This window comes from Microtus ochrogaster, unplaced genomic scaffold, assembly GCF_000317375.1.
Source record: "Microtus ochrogaster isolate Prairie Vole_2 unplaced genomic scaffold, MicOch1.0 UNK4, whole genome shotgun sequence".
Taxonomy (NCBI): domain Eukaryota; kingdom Metazoa; phylum Chordata; class Mammalia; order Rodentia; family Cricetidae; genus Microtus; species Microtus ochrogaster.
The window spans coordinates 13437031-13454595 of NW_004949102.1; the positions used below are offsets into that span (position 1 = coordinate 13437031).

The following is a 17565-nucleotide window of genomic DNA, read 5'->3' on the forward strand; positions in this document are numbered from 1 at the left end:
TTTTAAGCAATTCTATGTAAAACATTTTAGAATGTGTAACAATACATCCCAAATCTGGGGAGTTCTTTGGCATAATGAAAGCATGTGGAAAGATCTTCAGATTGAAAACTGGATTAGCAGTGTTGTGCAAGGCTTGTGCTTGCTTCCCATAGAATCCAAGGTGAGTGAGTCCTTGAAGGATTGTATGATATGCTGGCTAGGCCACTGAAGGAAACAACTCTGAACTTCCAGAAATCCTATTTGGGAATGAGGCTTCTCTTCTGAATAACAGTCCCCAGGAACAAACACTACAGTAGAAAACAGTACAGGCAGCATGTGGTCAGAATCATATGAGTGAGCCTGAAATTGACCCATATTAGGCAACCCTCTCTCTCTCTCTCAGTTTGCTTTCTGCTAGTGATGTGCTGAAGATATAGAACAGGCATTCTTTGGTTCATTCAATGGGAATTCTTAAAACAGAAGGGAAAGAAAAGAAGGAAAGGAAAGGAAAGGAAAGGAAAGGAAAGGAAAGGAAAGGAAAGGAAAGGAAAGGAAAGGAAAGGAAAGGAAAGGAAAGGAAAAAAAGAAGAGAAAATGGAAAGGGGAAAAATCTAGACAGGAAAAAGAGAAGAGGAAAAAGTAATTCTCACCTTCCTTTCTTTTATGGCCTTTGGTTTTCTCAGCCTGTACTGTTCCTGGGCTGAGGAGAAAGGTATGTTCCCCACTGTGGTGGTTTGAAAGGAAATAGCTCCCAAAGGGAGTGGCACTATTAGGAAGTATGGCCTTGTTGGAAGAAATGTGTCACGGTGGGGACAGACTTTAATGTCTCTTTTGCTCAAACTTCCCTCAGTGTGTCAATCAGTCAATTTCCTGGTGCCTTCAAGATGCAGAATTCTCATGGTTCCAGCACCATGTCTGTCTGCTTGCTGCCATGTTCCCCACCATGAAGATAAAGGACTGGACCTCTGACCTCTAAGCTGCCACCCTAACTACATGTTTTACTTTATAAGAGTCGTCATGGTCATGGTGTCTCTTCACAACAATAAAATCCTAACTAACACACCTTACAGAGGCAACTAGTGCCATTACACAACACAGGGACTCAGAGGTAGTCATGAGACCCCAGCACAAATAACCCAAGGGCAGTCAGATTGTTTAGAATACTCACAGAATACATTCTGGCAAATATTTTTTAATAACTACATTGTTAGAAAAAAAAAGACAGATTAATACTGTATAGCAAGACTAAGCCAGTTAACATTTTAGGCACCTTTTGCTGTAATATGAACAGTATTGGCAGCCTTACCACAGGATTGCACCCAATCCTCTGACAAACCAAGAAAGAAATAACACAGCTATTCTGTTATATTTCTCTGTTACAGAGAAAGAAATCAAAGCACTGAGAAAACGTGCTAAAGGCATAAAACCGCACAGAGAGTGAAGGACAGAGGCAAGAGCTGAAATCAGGCAATCTAACTTCAGAACTGACATTTGTTTTCAAGAAGATGGTGATCATTTCCTTCCTTGTGAACTAAATTCACCAGAAAACACAAGCTCAAGCTGAAACACTCCCAAACAGACTAGACTGTCCATTTTCTGTTGGCTGTGACATCTAAAGTAGACTACTGTATCAACAGGTGCTGGTTCTAAGCTGGTGCATGCATTTCTGGGTCTCACCCAGGTCATTTCTACATATGTATTCATTCACAAACACATCTAAAAAAGAAGCCCTCAAAGGTTTGTCTTAAAGAGCAGGGATTCTAGGCACTCTGTGCATTGCATCCTGGGAATACAGTCCTTTTTTTCCCCCATAACTAACCAAGGCGAGTCCAGGCAATTCTACCACTTTCCTTTGATATTAGGAGATGCAGAGCGTGGAGAGGACTCTTCTCATTCTCTCAGTTCATTTCTCAGAAGAGCATCTTTCCTCCTTCTGCTCAGCCAGTGCAGGCAGGGGGAGTAGTTTATAGACTGGACCATGAAAAGCTGGAGAGGCGATCACCAAGGTTTTGGCAGGAGGATAGCTTACCTTCATAAGGTCACCGGTTATTACTGCCTGCAAAATTGCTGTGAAAGACAAAAGAGAGATGTCTCATTAGTAGAAGACCCTTTCAATGGGAAGTTATAGATGAAATGATTCCATATTTAGGAGACATAATCTATACTGAAGACAGGAACCAAGGATTCTTTGTTAAACAAATAAAATTCCCATCTTCAAGTCTTTTCCTACCCTAGCACCAATCATATACATTACTACAGTACGTTCTTGACCCTGCCCCATCCTGATACTGAAAAGATAATGTAAAATTTGGAGTTTCATTAGATTAAAATCTTGGCTCTGACCTTAACAGGTGCGGAACACTGGACAAAACATTCAAACCATGATCCTCAGTTTCAACAAACACAAAAGTGAAAGTCTAGGCTTTCTGGGCTAGCTGAAAGGGTTAATCACTGTGGTTCCTCTGTTGGGTCCTTCTGCTTTGTTCTCTAGAGATTCACTATATCTCCAGCCATTTTAGCTGGGAATCCATCTTATTCCATGGATAAGAGATTAAGAGGATTAGAGATACAGAATGAAATCACCTTTCAGTTGTATTCTGAGGAGAATAATCACATTTGACCTTAAATTCAGAGGTGGTCATGATGAAAATAAGCCTAAAGGTCTTTTGTAACTTAACTTATTTGTAAGATACTTGTAATTTTAGAAAGAAAAATTAAAATTTCTAATAGTTTATGCATGTAGGGTATAGAAAATAAATAAGAAAATTGTGTTAATAAAAGCAGTACCTGCACATCTAAAGACAATCCTGCTTCCTAAAGGCAGCTACCTGCATTGTTATAGAACTGATGCCTCCAGAAAAGAAAATGTATCCGTTTGGAAACTATTCAAAGAACAGACTCGGCCTTTCAAGTCACAGCACTTTAGAAGAAAAATAATCTAAGCTTATTTTACATTTACACTGTACCATTTTTGTTCTTATTTAATTAATGTCTCAACACAATTAAATTAAAGTCTAGTAGCATGTGTCAAGAAACAAGGCGTACAGCGCTGACTCTATAGCTCACTCATTAAAGAGTTTGCTGGGCAAGCAAGCATGAAGGCCTGAGTTTCATTCTTCAAGATCCACATAAAAAAAAAAAAAAGATGGACATGGCGATTCTAGTGCAAGAGAGGGAAGACAATCAAATTTCTGGATCTTGTTGACCAGCAAGCCCAGCCTACTATGCAAGCTCCAGGTTCCAATGAAATATCCTGCCTCAAAAACTAGGTGGATGGTTCCTGAACAACCAGACCTGGTTTATCTCTGAATGCATACAACACATGTATACACACCACCACCACCACCACCACCACGAGAGAGAGAGAGAGAGAGAGAGAGAGAGAGAGAGAGAGAGAGAGAGAGCATCCTGGCTGCCACTTGACTCTCTACTGAACATTTAAATGTCCTGAGTAAGCAAAGGCATTCAGTGCTACAAAGCAGAAGCTTTGAAAACCTACAGAGAAGAGGACATGGAAGGAAGGAAGAGGCAAGAAAGAGGAGGGGAGATTGTGTAGGACTGGAAAAACTGGGAGAAGCTATATAAGCAATGCACACTTAGCCTTGAACCACCTGTGAACCCAATCTGCCTTCACACAACACAGAGGCTCATCCGTTAGTCCTTGAACTGAATGAAAAGAAAGCAACAGGAAAACAAAGCCATACAAAAGGACATGACCGTGCAAAGGGACTAGTGTGTGTGTGTGGGGGGGGGCTAGAAGGTGGGAGGAAGAGGCAGAGGTGAGAGGAATGAGGCTGCATTGTAAAATGCATGAAATTATCAAACAGCTATTTCATAAAAACAGAAGCAAAAAGTGGAGAGATACTGAAACGATGGAAAGGGAATGGATATGTTTAAAGAACCTATGGAAATATCGGGGCTCACTCTTTTATAAATAAGGATCCTGATACCGGGACTGAAGTGGCACTTGAGGCACAGAGCAATGCATGCTCCTCCATCCAGGCCTCTGTCCACTGCTGCATTGAACTCATCCTGGGTGGAGCTCTTCTAGGCTCCACGGCCCCCACAGAAGGTGGCAGAAAGCACTTGCTAAGTTTGTAATGCTGTAAACAGTGATAGACTAGGGCATAATTCTGTATGATTTGTTGAACATGAACATTTTAAGCCATTTTTTTCCTCCTTGGCAAAGAAAGCTAATAGTTGTGATGGTCACCTCTGTAGCTTGGGTTGAAGCTTTTTTTTTTAAAGCTTTATAAATAGATAGAAGGGGTAGTTTTCAGTATGTCTGTGATTTCACATAAACACACACACAGAGTGGGAAAGAGAGAGAGAGAGGGAGAGAGAGAGAGAGGGAGAGAGAGAGAGCGAGAGAGGGCATTCTCAACTAAGGGTAAACTTGGCCTTCGAAGTTGAACATGTAACACTCTGCTAACCCAGTATATTTCAAATTGGAAGGACAGAGGTGGGTGTATTTTTTCAGGACAGAAACCCTATAACAGATCACAAGGAAGGGGAGGTTGAGAAAAACTATCAGCGACTTCAGCTTGGAGAAACAAGTAAGTCTGGATTTCCATACTGAAGAATGCTCCCTTGGCTGCAGTGGACCACTCTGACTGTGAAGTGAACCTTTATACAGGCTTGTAACCCACACTCAAGATCAAACAGCAGCCCAGCTTTTGTTTCCAAGACCATATGAAACTTTTCTCAGAATATAAGTGATCACAAAAAGGGGAGAGAAAGCTGTGTAAAATCAAACACGACACGTGTACACAATAAATCATGACAACAGAGGAATCTCCAGGGCAAAGTCTGTGTAGAGATGTGAACCAATCCATCTAAAAGAGAGAGCAGCTAAGACCTGTGGCTAGCAGTATAGCCAAAGAAGATTTTGTGAATGGGAAATTTAAACCAACTATTCTTGATAAGTAAAACTAATTGGCAAAGAAGATTTGGAAAGTCCTTATAAAGATGAGGGAAGCATCTGAACAAAAACATGGAAATTGAAAACACAGTGCGTGAGGGAAGCTGCAAAGGGGCAGCCCCACTTCACGTGTATTGTAGTTTCACAGGCCGCCGGAGTGAGTTCCTGTATGCCAGGATTAGATACTTGAATTGGTACTTCTTTCCATCTTGCAGGTGGTAAAAAGCAGCTGAAGAGTGATTTAACTGTAGTTAAAATCAAACCACAGGAGCACCCAGATGTCCTCCATCAGGCCAGCCTGCTCTCCCTTTCTGAAATCAGAATCATGACTTGCTCTTAGGTCCTTTACTTCCAATCCTCTAAATAAGGACTCTTTCAACTCTACCATCTGTCATTCATGGGCGATACTCTTTGTTTCCATGAGTCTCCAAAAGCCTCTCTGTTTGATATCCCCATCAATGCATAGAAGATTGTACAACAGAATCCTAACCACAAATATTTTCCATTGTGTTGGATACAGAAAGCATGGATACTTATTTTTAAGCCAAGCAACACATCCAAGAGTAGATATTATGCAAACATTATTAGAAACAAGGCTCTCTTCTCTCCCCTGATTAATGTCCTTCCTTATGAACACTGTTGTTTAAGATCTCTTCTGCATAAGGAGAGCCTGAGTCCATTAATATTCCACTCCAGGAAATAACCTTGTGAAAGATCAGGCTTAACATCAAAATAATGAGCTGTTATGATTACAGCATTATTCTTTTTTTTATGAGCTCTGAGTTTCTCTTTGGTTTTCACATAGATCCTTCATAATAAAAATGAATGCTTCAAATTTCCAGAAGAAAGGGAACTTCAATTTTTAATATATCACAAAGGTTACTGAGCAGATGACTAAGTTTCTTGGAAAAAAATAAATTGTGCAAACTTAAATAGTGAGATAGGGAAGGAGTGGAAAGTATATCTAGAGATGATAAGTTGAATCCATCTATACGAAAAGGCTTCTTTTCCTCACTATACTAGGCCTTCAAATAAATGGCTGCCCATACTCATCCTAAGATAGAGCAAAAGGCTGCCTGGAGGGAATTGTGTTTCTCACACACCATTCTCTGTGCACCTGGGTTCCTAAGAGCTTAGATACACTCAGACATCTGCAGAGAAGAAAAATATGACTTCTACTACAGAGAGCCCCCAAAGAGAAGATGATGTCTACAATTTGCAAGTTTTATCCCTCCAAAATTCACTTGGTAACCTTACCAACATTGTATAGGTGTTAGGAGGTGGTGAGTCCTCCAGCGAAGGATTAGGTTAGGAACCTCTGCCTTTGTGAAAGGTATTGATGCCTTATAAAAAGGGAGGTCAATGAGCTGCTGAGTCTCTTTATCTTCTCTGTCGCGGGCAGAGAATAGAGCACATCTCTGTGTTGTTCTAATGTGTCATGATGCAGAAAGCAGTTATCCCCTTGGAATAGAGAGGGAACATAGAATCTCCTGCACCTAGATCCTAGACTTCCTAAACTGTAGATCACAAGAAAGAATACTGTAATCTTAACAACTCCTTATTGATGTCACCTGTAGTATTTTGTTATAAAAGTAGTAACCAATTCAGTGTCCTAATGTTCACCTCATGCTAGGACTTGTTTAAGAGGATGACGGTATAGCAGTACACAAAGCAAAAGTCATTCTCTCCTGGAATTTATGTTGAATCCAAAAGTGCAAACACAATCTGACTTTATACAGGAAAGCATATGCTTTAAATATGTTATGATTCACGTAGCTCAGGTAGTCTTATCTCTAGCTAGCTATAGTTCTGGCCAAATCAGCTTACCAAGGTTCAGTTCTCTCATGGAAAAAGCAAAATTACAAACAGAATATTTTGATGCTGTGTTTTGCAAATTGCCATGGTTGGTCTGTCATGTAAGTCTCAGCTGAGAAATTATCTTGGTAAATTTGTCCTGTGGGTATATCTGGGGGGTACTGGCTTGACTGTTAACTGACCCCACTCACTGTGGTGACACCATTTCACTAGCAGGGCCTTACATGACATAAAAGTTAGGGAAGCTAGCTGAGCACATGGAGATAAGCAGCAAGAAGGCAGCATGGATGAATCCTCCTGTCTCTCTGCTCTTGACTGTGCACATGGCGATCCCAGATGTCTAAAACACTAAACATGGATGTCCCGCAATGATGAAATTTCAAACCAAAGAGAGCTCCTCTTTCCTCCCCTATGTTGCTTTTGACCAAAGTGTTTAACCACATCCACAGAATGAACTTGAACAGAACTAAATGCGGGAGGAGAGAAGCTACAGAATGCAGAGGCATACTCATGTTTTCAACCCGGCCACAGAGAAAAGCATTTTAGATAAAGGAAAATTATAACCCAAGAATTTGGTGTATAGTTACTTCTGAAGGAAAAGTTTAAGCTGTTTTTCTTGACTTTCCAACAAAAATAGTTAGGAATAAAAGGTGTAAATAATGTGGAAAAGGCACACACATATAATATGCTTGCAATTCTTTTTATTTTTACTTTTTTTTTTTTGACCAATGGAATCGAATAGAAGACCCTGACTTTAACCCACAAACCTACGAACACCTGATTTTCGATAAAGGAGCTAAAAGTATACAATGGAGAAAAGAGAGCCTCTTCAACAAATTGTGCTGGCAAAACTGGATGTCAATCTGCAGAAGAATGAAAATAGACCCATATCTATCACCATGCACAAAAATCAAATCCAAATGGATTAAAGACCTCAATATCAGTTTATTTTTACTTTTAATTATGTGTATATGTGTATTGGCATGTCCACATGAGTGCAGTGTCAACAGAAGAGGGTTACAGGTGGATATGAGTCATTCAGTATGGGTACTGGGAACCAAAAATTGTTGTTTTGGAAGAGCAGCAAGTACTCTCAACCTCTGAGTATCTCTCTAGCCCTGATGTAATTCTTAACAAATAAAATATAAGGACTGCATATGACATATGAAATGTAAGCAAATACAAATAGAGTAATCCCACACTAGCTCAGAACTAAATATAATAAAGGGTTGGTTATTTAGAGGGGTAGACTCACAGATCACAGTCCTTTGCATGAGCAGAGAATAGGAACTGAATCCAGCAGTGCTTGAGGACACACATTTTTGGTACCCAAAGCCACACCCAACCTGGTCCAGCATCTCAAAGGCCATTGGTTGAAGGAGGTTCCCAAGTACCTCTCCCTTTTGTCTAAATAAGAGAGTTCCAAACCCAATACAAAACTATATACAATAAGAACAGATGTCAAGTATAAAAATTAGAATTATAACCAACATGAACAATATCAAGCAGGAAACATATGCTAAATGTTTTAATAATTATTTTATCTTAAGGAGTCTAAGCCTTGTATTAGAAATGGCTTGGTTAAGTTATGAGAGGAAAGTAACTACAACTATTTAACCCTATTGATGACCTAAGAAGGGAGATAATTTTACTTGAGTAGAGTGCAATAAAGCAATCTCCAAAATGTGCAACAAATGACAGACAACTAGCTATCTGGGCAATCACCCAAATTCTCATTTGCAGTGTTGGAGCAACCAACTTTGACTAAGGCCTAGAATAACTGACAGACCATTTTCAGAGGCAGGAAAACTTTTTAAACTGTCTTAGCCTTTCTTGGCAAGGTTTGGGAGTTGTTTTGTTGTTGTTGTTTGTTTGTTTGTTTTTTGGGTTTTTTTTCCTTGTCCAGTCTGGACACCATGCATTTAATCAGTGGTCAAGGCATGGGCAGTTTCTTACCCAAAGGCCATTTCTGCCAGGAAGAAAACGAACTCCAAGTGGAGTGTCTTTGGTGCTCAACATTCTCTTGGGAATAGATCAGTGCTGCCAGGAAATTTGTGGTTCACATCAACAGAACCCTAAGTTATTTAAATGCCATATTTTACAGTTCTTTGAAGTGGTTGAAGATTACCTATCTTTACAGAATGCAATCTCTATGTATCTAAAGAGACTGATTAGTCTAACTATAGTATGACAAACATGGATGACTACTGACCTATAATATTTAATATCTGTATAACTTAAAGACTAAGACTTTACATTAGAATATCAAACAATTTTTAAACTACTGTGCAGTTACTGAGAACAATGGCCTCAAAATGTAAACAGTGTGTAAGTATCTGATCAGAGATAAAAATGTTATAGCGCAATATGATAAATTTGATATGATAAAATTGTATCAATATATGGCATGTCTTAAGCAGAGGTAGAAGCATGCATGTATACAATATGACTTTGCATAGGTGTACAACTATTGTAAACAGAAATAGGAGCATATTCAATATAATAAATATAATTTAAATTTTTATTAATATATAAGAATTTATACCAATGTAAATGTCTATAAATAATAGCCACAAGTATTTACTCTATTACTCCCTATTATTATTAGTGTAAGTAAGCTCACACTAATCTACCCAAATTGCCAAATATTGTTTACAAATGCTTTTTTCATTTAAAGAAAAATATAATATATAGATAAATACTTTATATTGATATAGATCTTGGTCTATTAATACAAATTTAAGGTCAATTTTGTTATATGTATTTCTGCTCTTGACTAGGGTATTGTGTTTGTACAACTACCCATCTAAAAATGTAATGTATAATTAAAAGTACATATTAATACATAGTCATCTATAATAGTCAAGCTTGTAGTTATGCTAGTTAGGATTTCTAGATGTACAGAGTTATATTTCAGATGGACAGTTATTCTTCAAACCTTTCAAAGACTAACAAAATATTACATTTAAAATGTTTTAAAAACTTAAGATTTTTCATGACAATGAGACTCATCTGCTCCTGGAAGCACTAATCTACTTCAAGAGGATGATGGGCATCAAAGAGGTTCCTTATGGAGTTGGTTAGTCATTTGGGCAAGAATTTGCTATTGCCTTTACTGCTTGGTGGTATGCTGTATAAAATGGACATACAGGATCCACAAAAAATGACTGCTAAAGTTGTCTAAAAAAGGTGAGACAGTCCTTTCAGTGTTTCTGCTTCATGAGAAAACTGCCAAACATTTTACAGGACACAAAAAAAGCAACTAATAAACTTTGCCAGTACAAGGCAGAAGAGATCTTCAAATTTCCTGTTTCATGAAAAAGTCTGCCAGATACTATGGGCCTGAAGGCTAAAGATAGATGTCGCAATGATACAAAAGAACTTTGAGTGACTTTGCAGGCAGTGGGATGTCTCTATCAATTTTAGAGTTTTAAAAGTTGCTTACAATGTACTTCTGCTAACTTAGGTAATATTATCTCCTTCTGGGGTCTTGATGGAGTTAAAAATAGATAGTTATAGTTTTCCTTAGTTATAATAAAAGATAAAGTATTTATAAATATTGTTAACTATAATTTTGTTTGATAACTTTTTTATTATATGTAATTTTACATTAAAGTTAAAACCTTCCTTTTCATTTGGACAAAAAAGGGGAAATAGTATGGGAAGTCCTTCTGTATATGTGTTGCTTTTATTAGTTAATGAATAAAGACACTGTTTGGGTCTGTGGCATGGCAGAATAGAGCTAGTCAGGAAAACTAAACTGAATGCTGGGAGAAAGTAGGCAGAGTCAGAGACACGCCAGGTAGCTATGGAAAGAGAAAGATGCCTAGCCGTCAGCCATAACCTTACTGTAAACCACAAAATACAAAATAATAGGAATGGGTTAATTTAAGATGTAAGAGCTAGTTAAAAATACACTTAAGCTATTGGCCAAGCACTTCTGTATGATTATTTTGTGTCTGGGCAGCCAAAAAACAAATAAGCAGCCTCCACCTACAATGAAACAAAATCAAAACCCTCCACATGAGAATATTTTTAAAAGACTAACATGTAATCCCTAATTATTGTTCAGTCTTAAAAGTAACATATAACCGCCTGGTTCATTATCATATCCTCATGACAACAACGATTCAAATGCTTAAAAGTATTGTAGAAAAAAAAAGATATTATAGGAAAAAGTATGAACAAAAGACAATGTGTGGAACTCTCAAAGATAAGTTAGTTGATTCACTAAGATTCATAACCATAGATTTGGAAAGCTGTGCATAGTGTTAAATCAACATTTCCCTGTCTGGAGCAAGAACGACAACCACCTAGTTCTTAGAAACTCTCTACATCTGCCTGTCTTTGTCCACAATATAACTCTTACTTCACAGGATGTAAAACAAAGGGCTTAGGTTGTGAACTGTCATTTCCCGTGTCTCACAGATAGCAAAAGATCAAAGATACAGAAAAGTTTCATTTCTATTATTTTCTGCCCCTCTCTCTCCTGAGGTCAACTGCTTTTCACCATAATATCTGGTTGGTTTGGGTTCTACTTAGATCATGACGTCCCTAAATTAAAACAGAAGACCTACTAAACAGTAAAGTCAATAGGTAGTTCTAAGTTCAACCTTTTTTTTTTTTTTGTATAAATGGAAAGACTGGATGATGGACAGACCCAAGGCAAATGTTAGGTACAGAGTTTGTTCAATTTGGTGAGAACTGAAAGTTTCAGACATTCCCTGTTATCTCTAGAGATTTCTCCACAAAGCTTTTCCTGTGATCAGAAACATGCTGTTCAATTTTTCTGTTTGTGAGCAGACAGTCATAATACATGAGCAACAAACTGTGAAAGCTTAGCTTGCAAAGATGGAATTTAGTTTATTAATCAAACACAGCAAAGGTAATCTAACACATGCTTAATGCTATGGACCGCCACTGTGAATTATGCTAATTAGGCATAAATGGGAAGCAGCTCAGGAAAATGATTGCAATTAATAATTATTTTACATAGACACACTGAACAAGTCCAAGACGGGGGTGAGGAAAAGGAGAAATCAGATATTTCTGAAGACCTCTGCATTTTAATCTGGGCCTAAGGGAATGTCTGGCAATCAGAACAGGCTAGGAGACAAGTGGGTTTTTATAACGAGAGCTAAAGTACAGACGTTGCATTGAGAAAAGCAGATCTATTGAAACAGATTCCAGGCTTCTCTTATACTAACACACAAGTCTGTCTCAGCTATCACTGCACCGCAGGCCCTCTCAGAACATGGTGGTTTAAGACACAACTGTTTCTTTCCTTCAAATACATGTGCGGGCTATGGATGGAGGTTTTCAGGGCACGTTTGCCTCTGCTTCCCTGGACACTGAGCTGTCCCCTGTCAGTGTGACCACACACAGGGCTGTGATGTGGAGTTGACTTTATTGGAACCTATGGCTGATCTCATTTGTCTTTACGTAGGCTGATGCAGCTTCCTTGGGAAATGGTGACTGGTTCCAAAAGCCACTGTGGCATGGATCCCAGGCAAGGATGATAATCTTCAGTGGGGGATCATGAACCATTCTTCTTCTGAAGTTTTGGTTTACTTGTAACCAAGGAGGGAAGACTCAAGTTCACTGGGCAAAACCACACCGCCAGGTAAGCGCACGGAAGATGGAGATGCTGATGACTTTGGTCATCCCAAGCTTTCACTTGACAGACTGGGATTGTGATATTCTTGGAGTTGGAGTGCAGATTTAGACTTGTAGTTAGTACTGAGAAATGACTCGGGCCCACAGAGTTGCCCATGTCACTTGTGGGAACACAGTACGCATCTAATGTCATGTGTGTTTTATCATGTGTGTTTTGGCAGAAATAATATTTAAAAGGCCGAGAAATGCATATTTGAAGGCATACCTTCTGGAGAGGAAAAAAGAAAGGGAATAATTGACAGATACACTTTCCAAGAATAGTACTACAACACCTTTCTTCCTACACACACATCTTGTCATGTGGTTTTGACACTCTTCCTAGTGAGATCAGCAGGTTGTGTCACCAGTCTCTTGAACACAAGCAAACATGAATTTCAGTGAGAATGGTACATGAGCCCCAAGGTATGGAGAGCTTCCTCCATGGGTTCCCCATCACGACGGCTTTTGGAACCAGTCACCATTTCCCAAGGAAGCTGCATCAGCCTATGCAAAGACAAAGGAGATCAACCATAGGTTCCAATAAAGTCAACTCCACATCACAGCCCTGTGTGTGGTTACACTGACAGGGGACAGCTCAGTGTCCAGGGAAGCAGAGGCAAACGTGCCCTGAAAACCTCCATCCATAGCCTGCACATGTATTTGAAGGAAAGAAACAGTTGTGTCTTAAACCACCATGTTCTGAGAGGGCCTGCGGTGCAGTGATAGCTGAGACAGACTTGTGTGTTAGTATAAGAGAAGCCTGGAATCTGGTTCAATAGATCTGCTTTTCTCAATGCAACGTCTGTACTTTAGCTCTCGTTATAAAAACCCACTTGTCTCCTAGCCTGTTCTGATTGCCAGACATTCCCTTAGGCCCAGATTAAAATGCAGAGGTCTTCAGAAATATCTGATTTCTCCTTTTCCTCACCCCTGTCTTGGACTTGTTCAGTGTGTCTATGTAAAATAATATTAATTGCAATCATTTTCTTGAGCTGCTTCCCATTTATGCCTAAATAGCTTAATTCACAGTGGCTGTCCATAGCATTAACATGTGTTAGATTACCTTGCTGTGTTTGACTATTATACGAAATCCCATCTTCGCAAGCTAGTTTGTTGCTCATGTATTATGACTGTCTGATCACAAACAGAAAAATTGGACAGTGTGTTTCTGATCAAGTAAACATAGGAAAAGCTATATGGAGAAATCTCTCTAGAGAAGCGGACTTTGGGGGAGCTGAGCGTACAAACTTCTCATTGACCAAGCAGGATGCCACACCAATTAAGGGAACAGGATGAAATATACTTGTGATCCCATTGAGTCAAGTGTGGTCTCAGCATTTGTCTTGAGTTTGTCATTCATTCAGTGTTTTCGTTGACACAAGAGGAATTAGTCCCTAAAACTGTATATATTAATGTTTCTTAATTTTATATTTTGTAATTTCAAGACAGGTTAAACTAGAATACTTGTTGGCTGAATTAAGATTTTAGTTTCAGGTATGTTCTGGCCCTAGTGCCTCCTTAATCACCAGTGTAAAATAGGACTTCTCTGATTTTCCTCTTTTCCAACAAACTTTCCATTCATCACAGTATACTTCAGTGGTTCTCAACCTCCCTGATGCTGTGTCCCTTTAAATCCCGTTCCTCATGTTGTGGTGACCCCCAACCCTGAAATTATTTTTATTGCTGCTTCATAACTACAATTTTGCTGTTATGAATCATATGTAAATATCTATGTTTTCCAATGGTTTTAGGTACCTCCGTGAAAGGGTCATTGAGCTCCTAAAAGGCCACGACCCACAGGCTGACAGTCACTGGTACGGCTCTTGTCCTGTGTTACCAGTGAGTCCTCTGGCTGAAGAAACACTGTCTGAAAGATGTAGAGCACACACTTCACTTCGTTCATCATCACCCTCATTGTAGGAACTAAACATTAGCAGCATCTAATATTTCAGTGGCCTCATATCCAAAGCGTGGCCTGTTCCATATCTACTTCAGAGTTTTTAAGCACTTATAGGAGACAGAGACAGGCCTTGTTTCCCTCTAATGATACAGCTAATCCTCAAATTCAATTAGCTCCTAGTGATTGCATGCACGAGTGTATATGGGTTCTTCCCATCTGCTGCAGCAATCCTTTTGAAGCCCCTATGAAGATGGAAGAGGTTTTCTGTTTGGGCAGAAATAGAAATTCAAGTATCTAGTGTTCCCTCCGGCAGAAAAACACTCTACCTTGCTACCAGGGGACCAGAATGTGCCCTCTCTGAAAGCCCATTCACTCCTTGAATTCACCACTGGAATTGGCTGTAAACAGTGCAGCGGCCAGATGTTTCCTAGCAGCGTCTCATTTGGTGTTTAGCTGTTGTGATAGTGTTAGTTGTTTTGTGTGTTTAAATTCCAGCACTGCAGTTAAGCCAAAGATGCACAGAACGTGCTTTGACAGCCCCTTACTACAACGATGCTATAGCTTTCTCAGAATACTTCATGGTATGGGCAATTAATAAAGTACTGAGTATATATGGGGTTGATCCCATAGCCAATGGTCCCCCTGGTTAACACTTCTCTTGGCTTTTCACTAGGGACAGTGGAGGATGTTATAGGGAGTAAAAGAAATGCCACCCAGTCTGGGAATTTAATTCAGCCTTAGTGACCATGTTTAGCATGTGAAAGGCCCTGGGTTTGATCTCCAGTACCACAAAAAAAAAGGGGGGGGGGAGAAAGGAGGAGGGAGAGAGGGAGCCTCCTCCATGGGCATCTGTTTTTAACCGGCAAGTCAATTTCCAAGTCCTAGAGATTTTCTCCATCCCTTTGAAAATTTAATTGTGCTTTGTGTGTGTGTGTGTGTGTGTGTGTGTGTGTGTGTGTGTGTGTGTGTATCCAAAGATTTCAAGACAGAAATACCTGTATTAGGAATCAAACCAGAAAACTATATGAAGTCATGATGCATGTTACTTTGTTAGAACATGGGTAGTAAACCTTAGATCCCGAGTAACTCCAAAGTCACAGGTTAAATATTTTGCTTTAAGTGCTTAATTCAACAAATCGCCAAAGGTTAAGGGGCCAATGGAGCACAGACCCTTTATCACTCATCCTGTGTTAGCTTCAGTCAGCTGTGTAAAATGTCATAGCAATTGCAAGAAGGGTCAACAAATGGGGGTTTTTCAAAATACTGGCCAACCTCTACAACTCAACTAGCATGTGAGCTGAATGCTTCCTCTAGGGATAAGTTAACGGCATCATGCTTGGGTGTAATGGTCACTGCATGTCTTTCTACTGTGTCACCATCTGATGTAATGCCCAACTATCCCTCAACTAGAGGAGACCCACTCCCAGCATCAATATCACAGGATCCCATTAATTTTAAGCTTGTACAAACAGGGAAGGGTTTTTGTTGTTGTTGTTGTTGTTTATATTTTTAAAGGGCTTAATCTGATTATAATATCTGACAAAATTCAGGAACCCCAAGTAATTACAGCAGACATTAACTCTCTTTTCTTTCTTAATATCTGACTGAAGTAATGCAAATTACGATGCCAAGCACATTGCAAGCCGATTTGGATACCAGGGTTCTCCAGAGTTCCTATACCCTCCCTTAATGTTGAGAGAATTTAATACAAACTGACTCACTGTGTTTACTTTCTCTTCTCAGGCATTTGGATGGGAAAGCTGAAATCCTGCAAGCCAGGGTATGAAAACAAAGCCCTCTTCAGCCTCACTAATGAGAGGAAGGTGCTACCTAGCAGGGGAGGCTGCCCTGACCCACAGCACCTCTTGCCTCCCACAGAGCTGATAAGAAGCAGAACTGGACTCCAGCTTCATCCCTTCTCTCAGGCTGGCATGCCTTCTGCGATTGGCCTCCGTGAGTTTGTGTGATCTATTTTGACAGCGCCCTTCAGGACCTCTAAAAGGAATTCAAGTGGAGGAAAGTACACACAGTACATTCAGAGCTAACTGCTGACGGAGTCCGAAAAGAATAGATGGTTTTGTCTTTGGCCATACATAAACATGCAGGGGAAAGGAAATGGGGTTTAAGGCCAGGATTCAAGTGAGAGTGTGTTCTAGAGTTCTGGAAGATTATAGGTTTACGGTCAAATGGCTATCAGGTTGTACAGTAAGCACCTTTTCAGTCCCTAACACAATTGGCCACTCTCTCTAAAATGAAATTAAAAAAATAAAATGCTAAAACATCCCATGCTGGAACTAAAATGAAGCCAAGGAGGAGTAAATACAGGAAAAGTTACTGTTAGAAACAGGTGTTGGCAAAATGTATATAACAGAAATGTACGAATTTCAAAAAACAGTAGTGTAAGGACAGATGAGGTCATGTGTGCTTGCAATTGCTATAAAAATTACATTTTTATCCCCATATAAGCACATGACAGTCATTGGAAGAGCAAAAAGACTTAAACTATCTGATTTGAGAAAAGTACAAATTAAAAATTGCTAACTCTCACTACCTCATAGTAAGCTGACAAAGCAAAATCCGCCTGAGAAGCAAGGGCAGCGACACAAATGGTGAGCTCTGAGGATGCTCAGGAGAGAAATGTCAGCTAGATTTCAGTCTAGCAAAAAGTCATCAATGACACTCAGGAAGGGCTGGATTTTATGGCCCAGTCGTCATAAAGTGAAATAAAGACTGGACCTTCACTCTCCATGGGAATTCAAAGATTCTTCAGAAAGAAAAGTTGAGGGAGAAAGTTAACCCCTGGATTCCCACACAGCCCAATGTGTCCACATTAGAGAAACACTCGTGTCAAACAGAGGTGCCTCCCAAGATGAAGAGATTGGGAAGGAGGGAACCAAGGGATGAAGATAGAACACTTAACCTAAATCAAGTGAGAGGGCGGAGCCCAGAATCCATTCTCCCACTCCATCACCACCATGTAGAGCCCCCAGGAACTCCATTTGCATGATATAATCTCGGCCAACACTACCACCTTCTTCCTAAAAGTAACATAGAAAACACATTAAAACATCTGTGTCTGAGACGTGCCTGGTTAACCAAGGTTGACGAAGAGTAGCATTGTGAGAGGCCCATCCTGTCTGAGGAGGGGGAGGAAGAGTGGGGGGGGTACAGTGACTGGAGGGAAGGTAGAGTGGGGGGTACAGTGACTGGAGGGAAGGTAGAGTGGGGGGGCAGTGACAGTGGAGGGGGGGGAGTGGGGTGGGGGGGGTACAGTGACTGGAGGGACACACAGGGA

The 17565-nt window shown here is 39.9% G+C and overlaps 1 protein-coding gene across 3 annotated transcripts in view; it reads right to left on the reverse strand.

Moving 5' to 3' along the window:
• The window catches only part of Dgki (diacylglycerol kinase iota), a 446406-nt gene that overhangs the window by 17527 nt on the left and 411314 nt on the right, over positions 1–17565 (reverse strand). For all 3 annotated transcript variants that reach the window (XM_005365831.2, XM_026788536.1, XM_026788537.1), the window contains one exon: positions 2009–2046. In XM_005365831.2, the coding sequence (XP_005365888.1) occupies positions 2009–2046 (38 nt within the window). The remainder of the gene's footprint in view (positions 1–2008; positions 2047–17565) is intronic.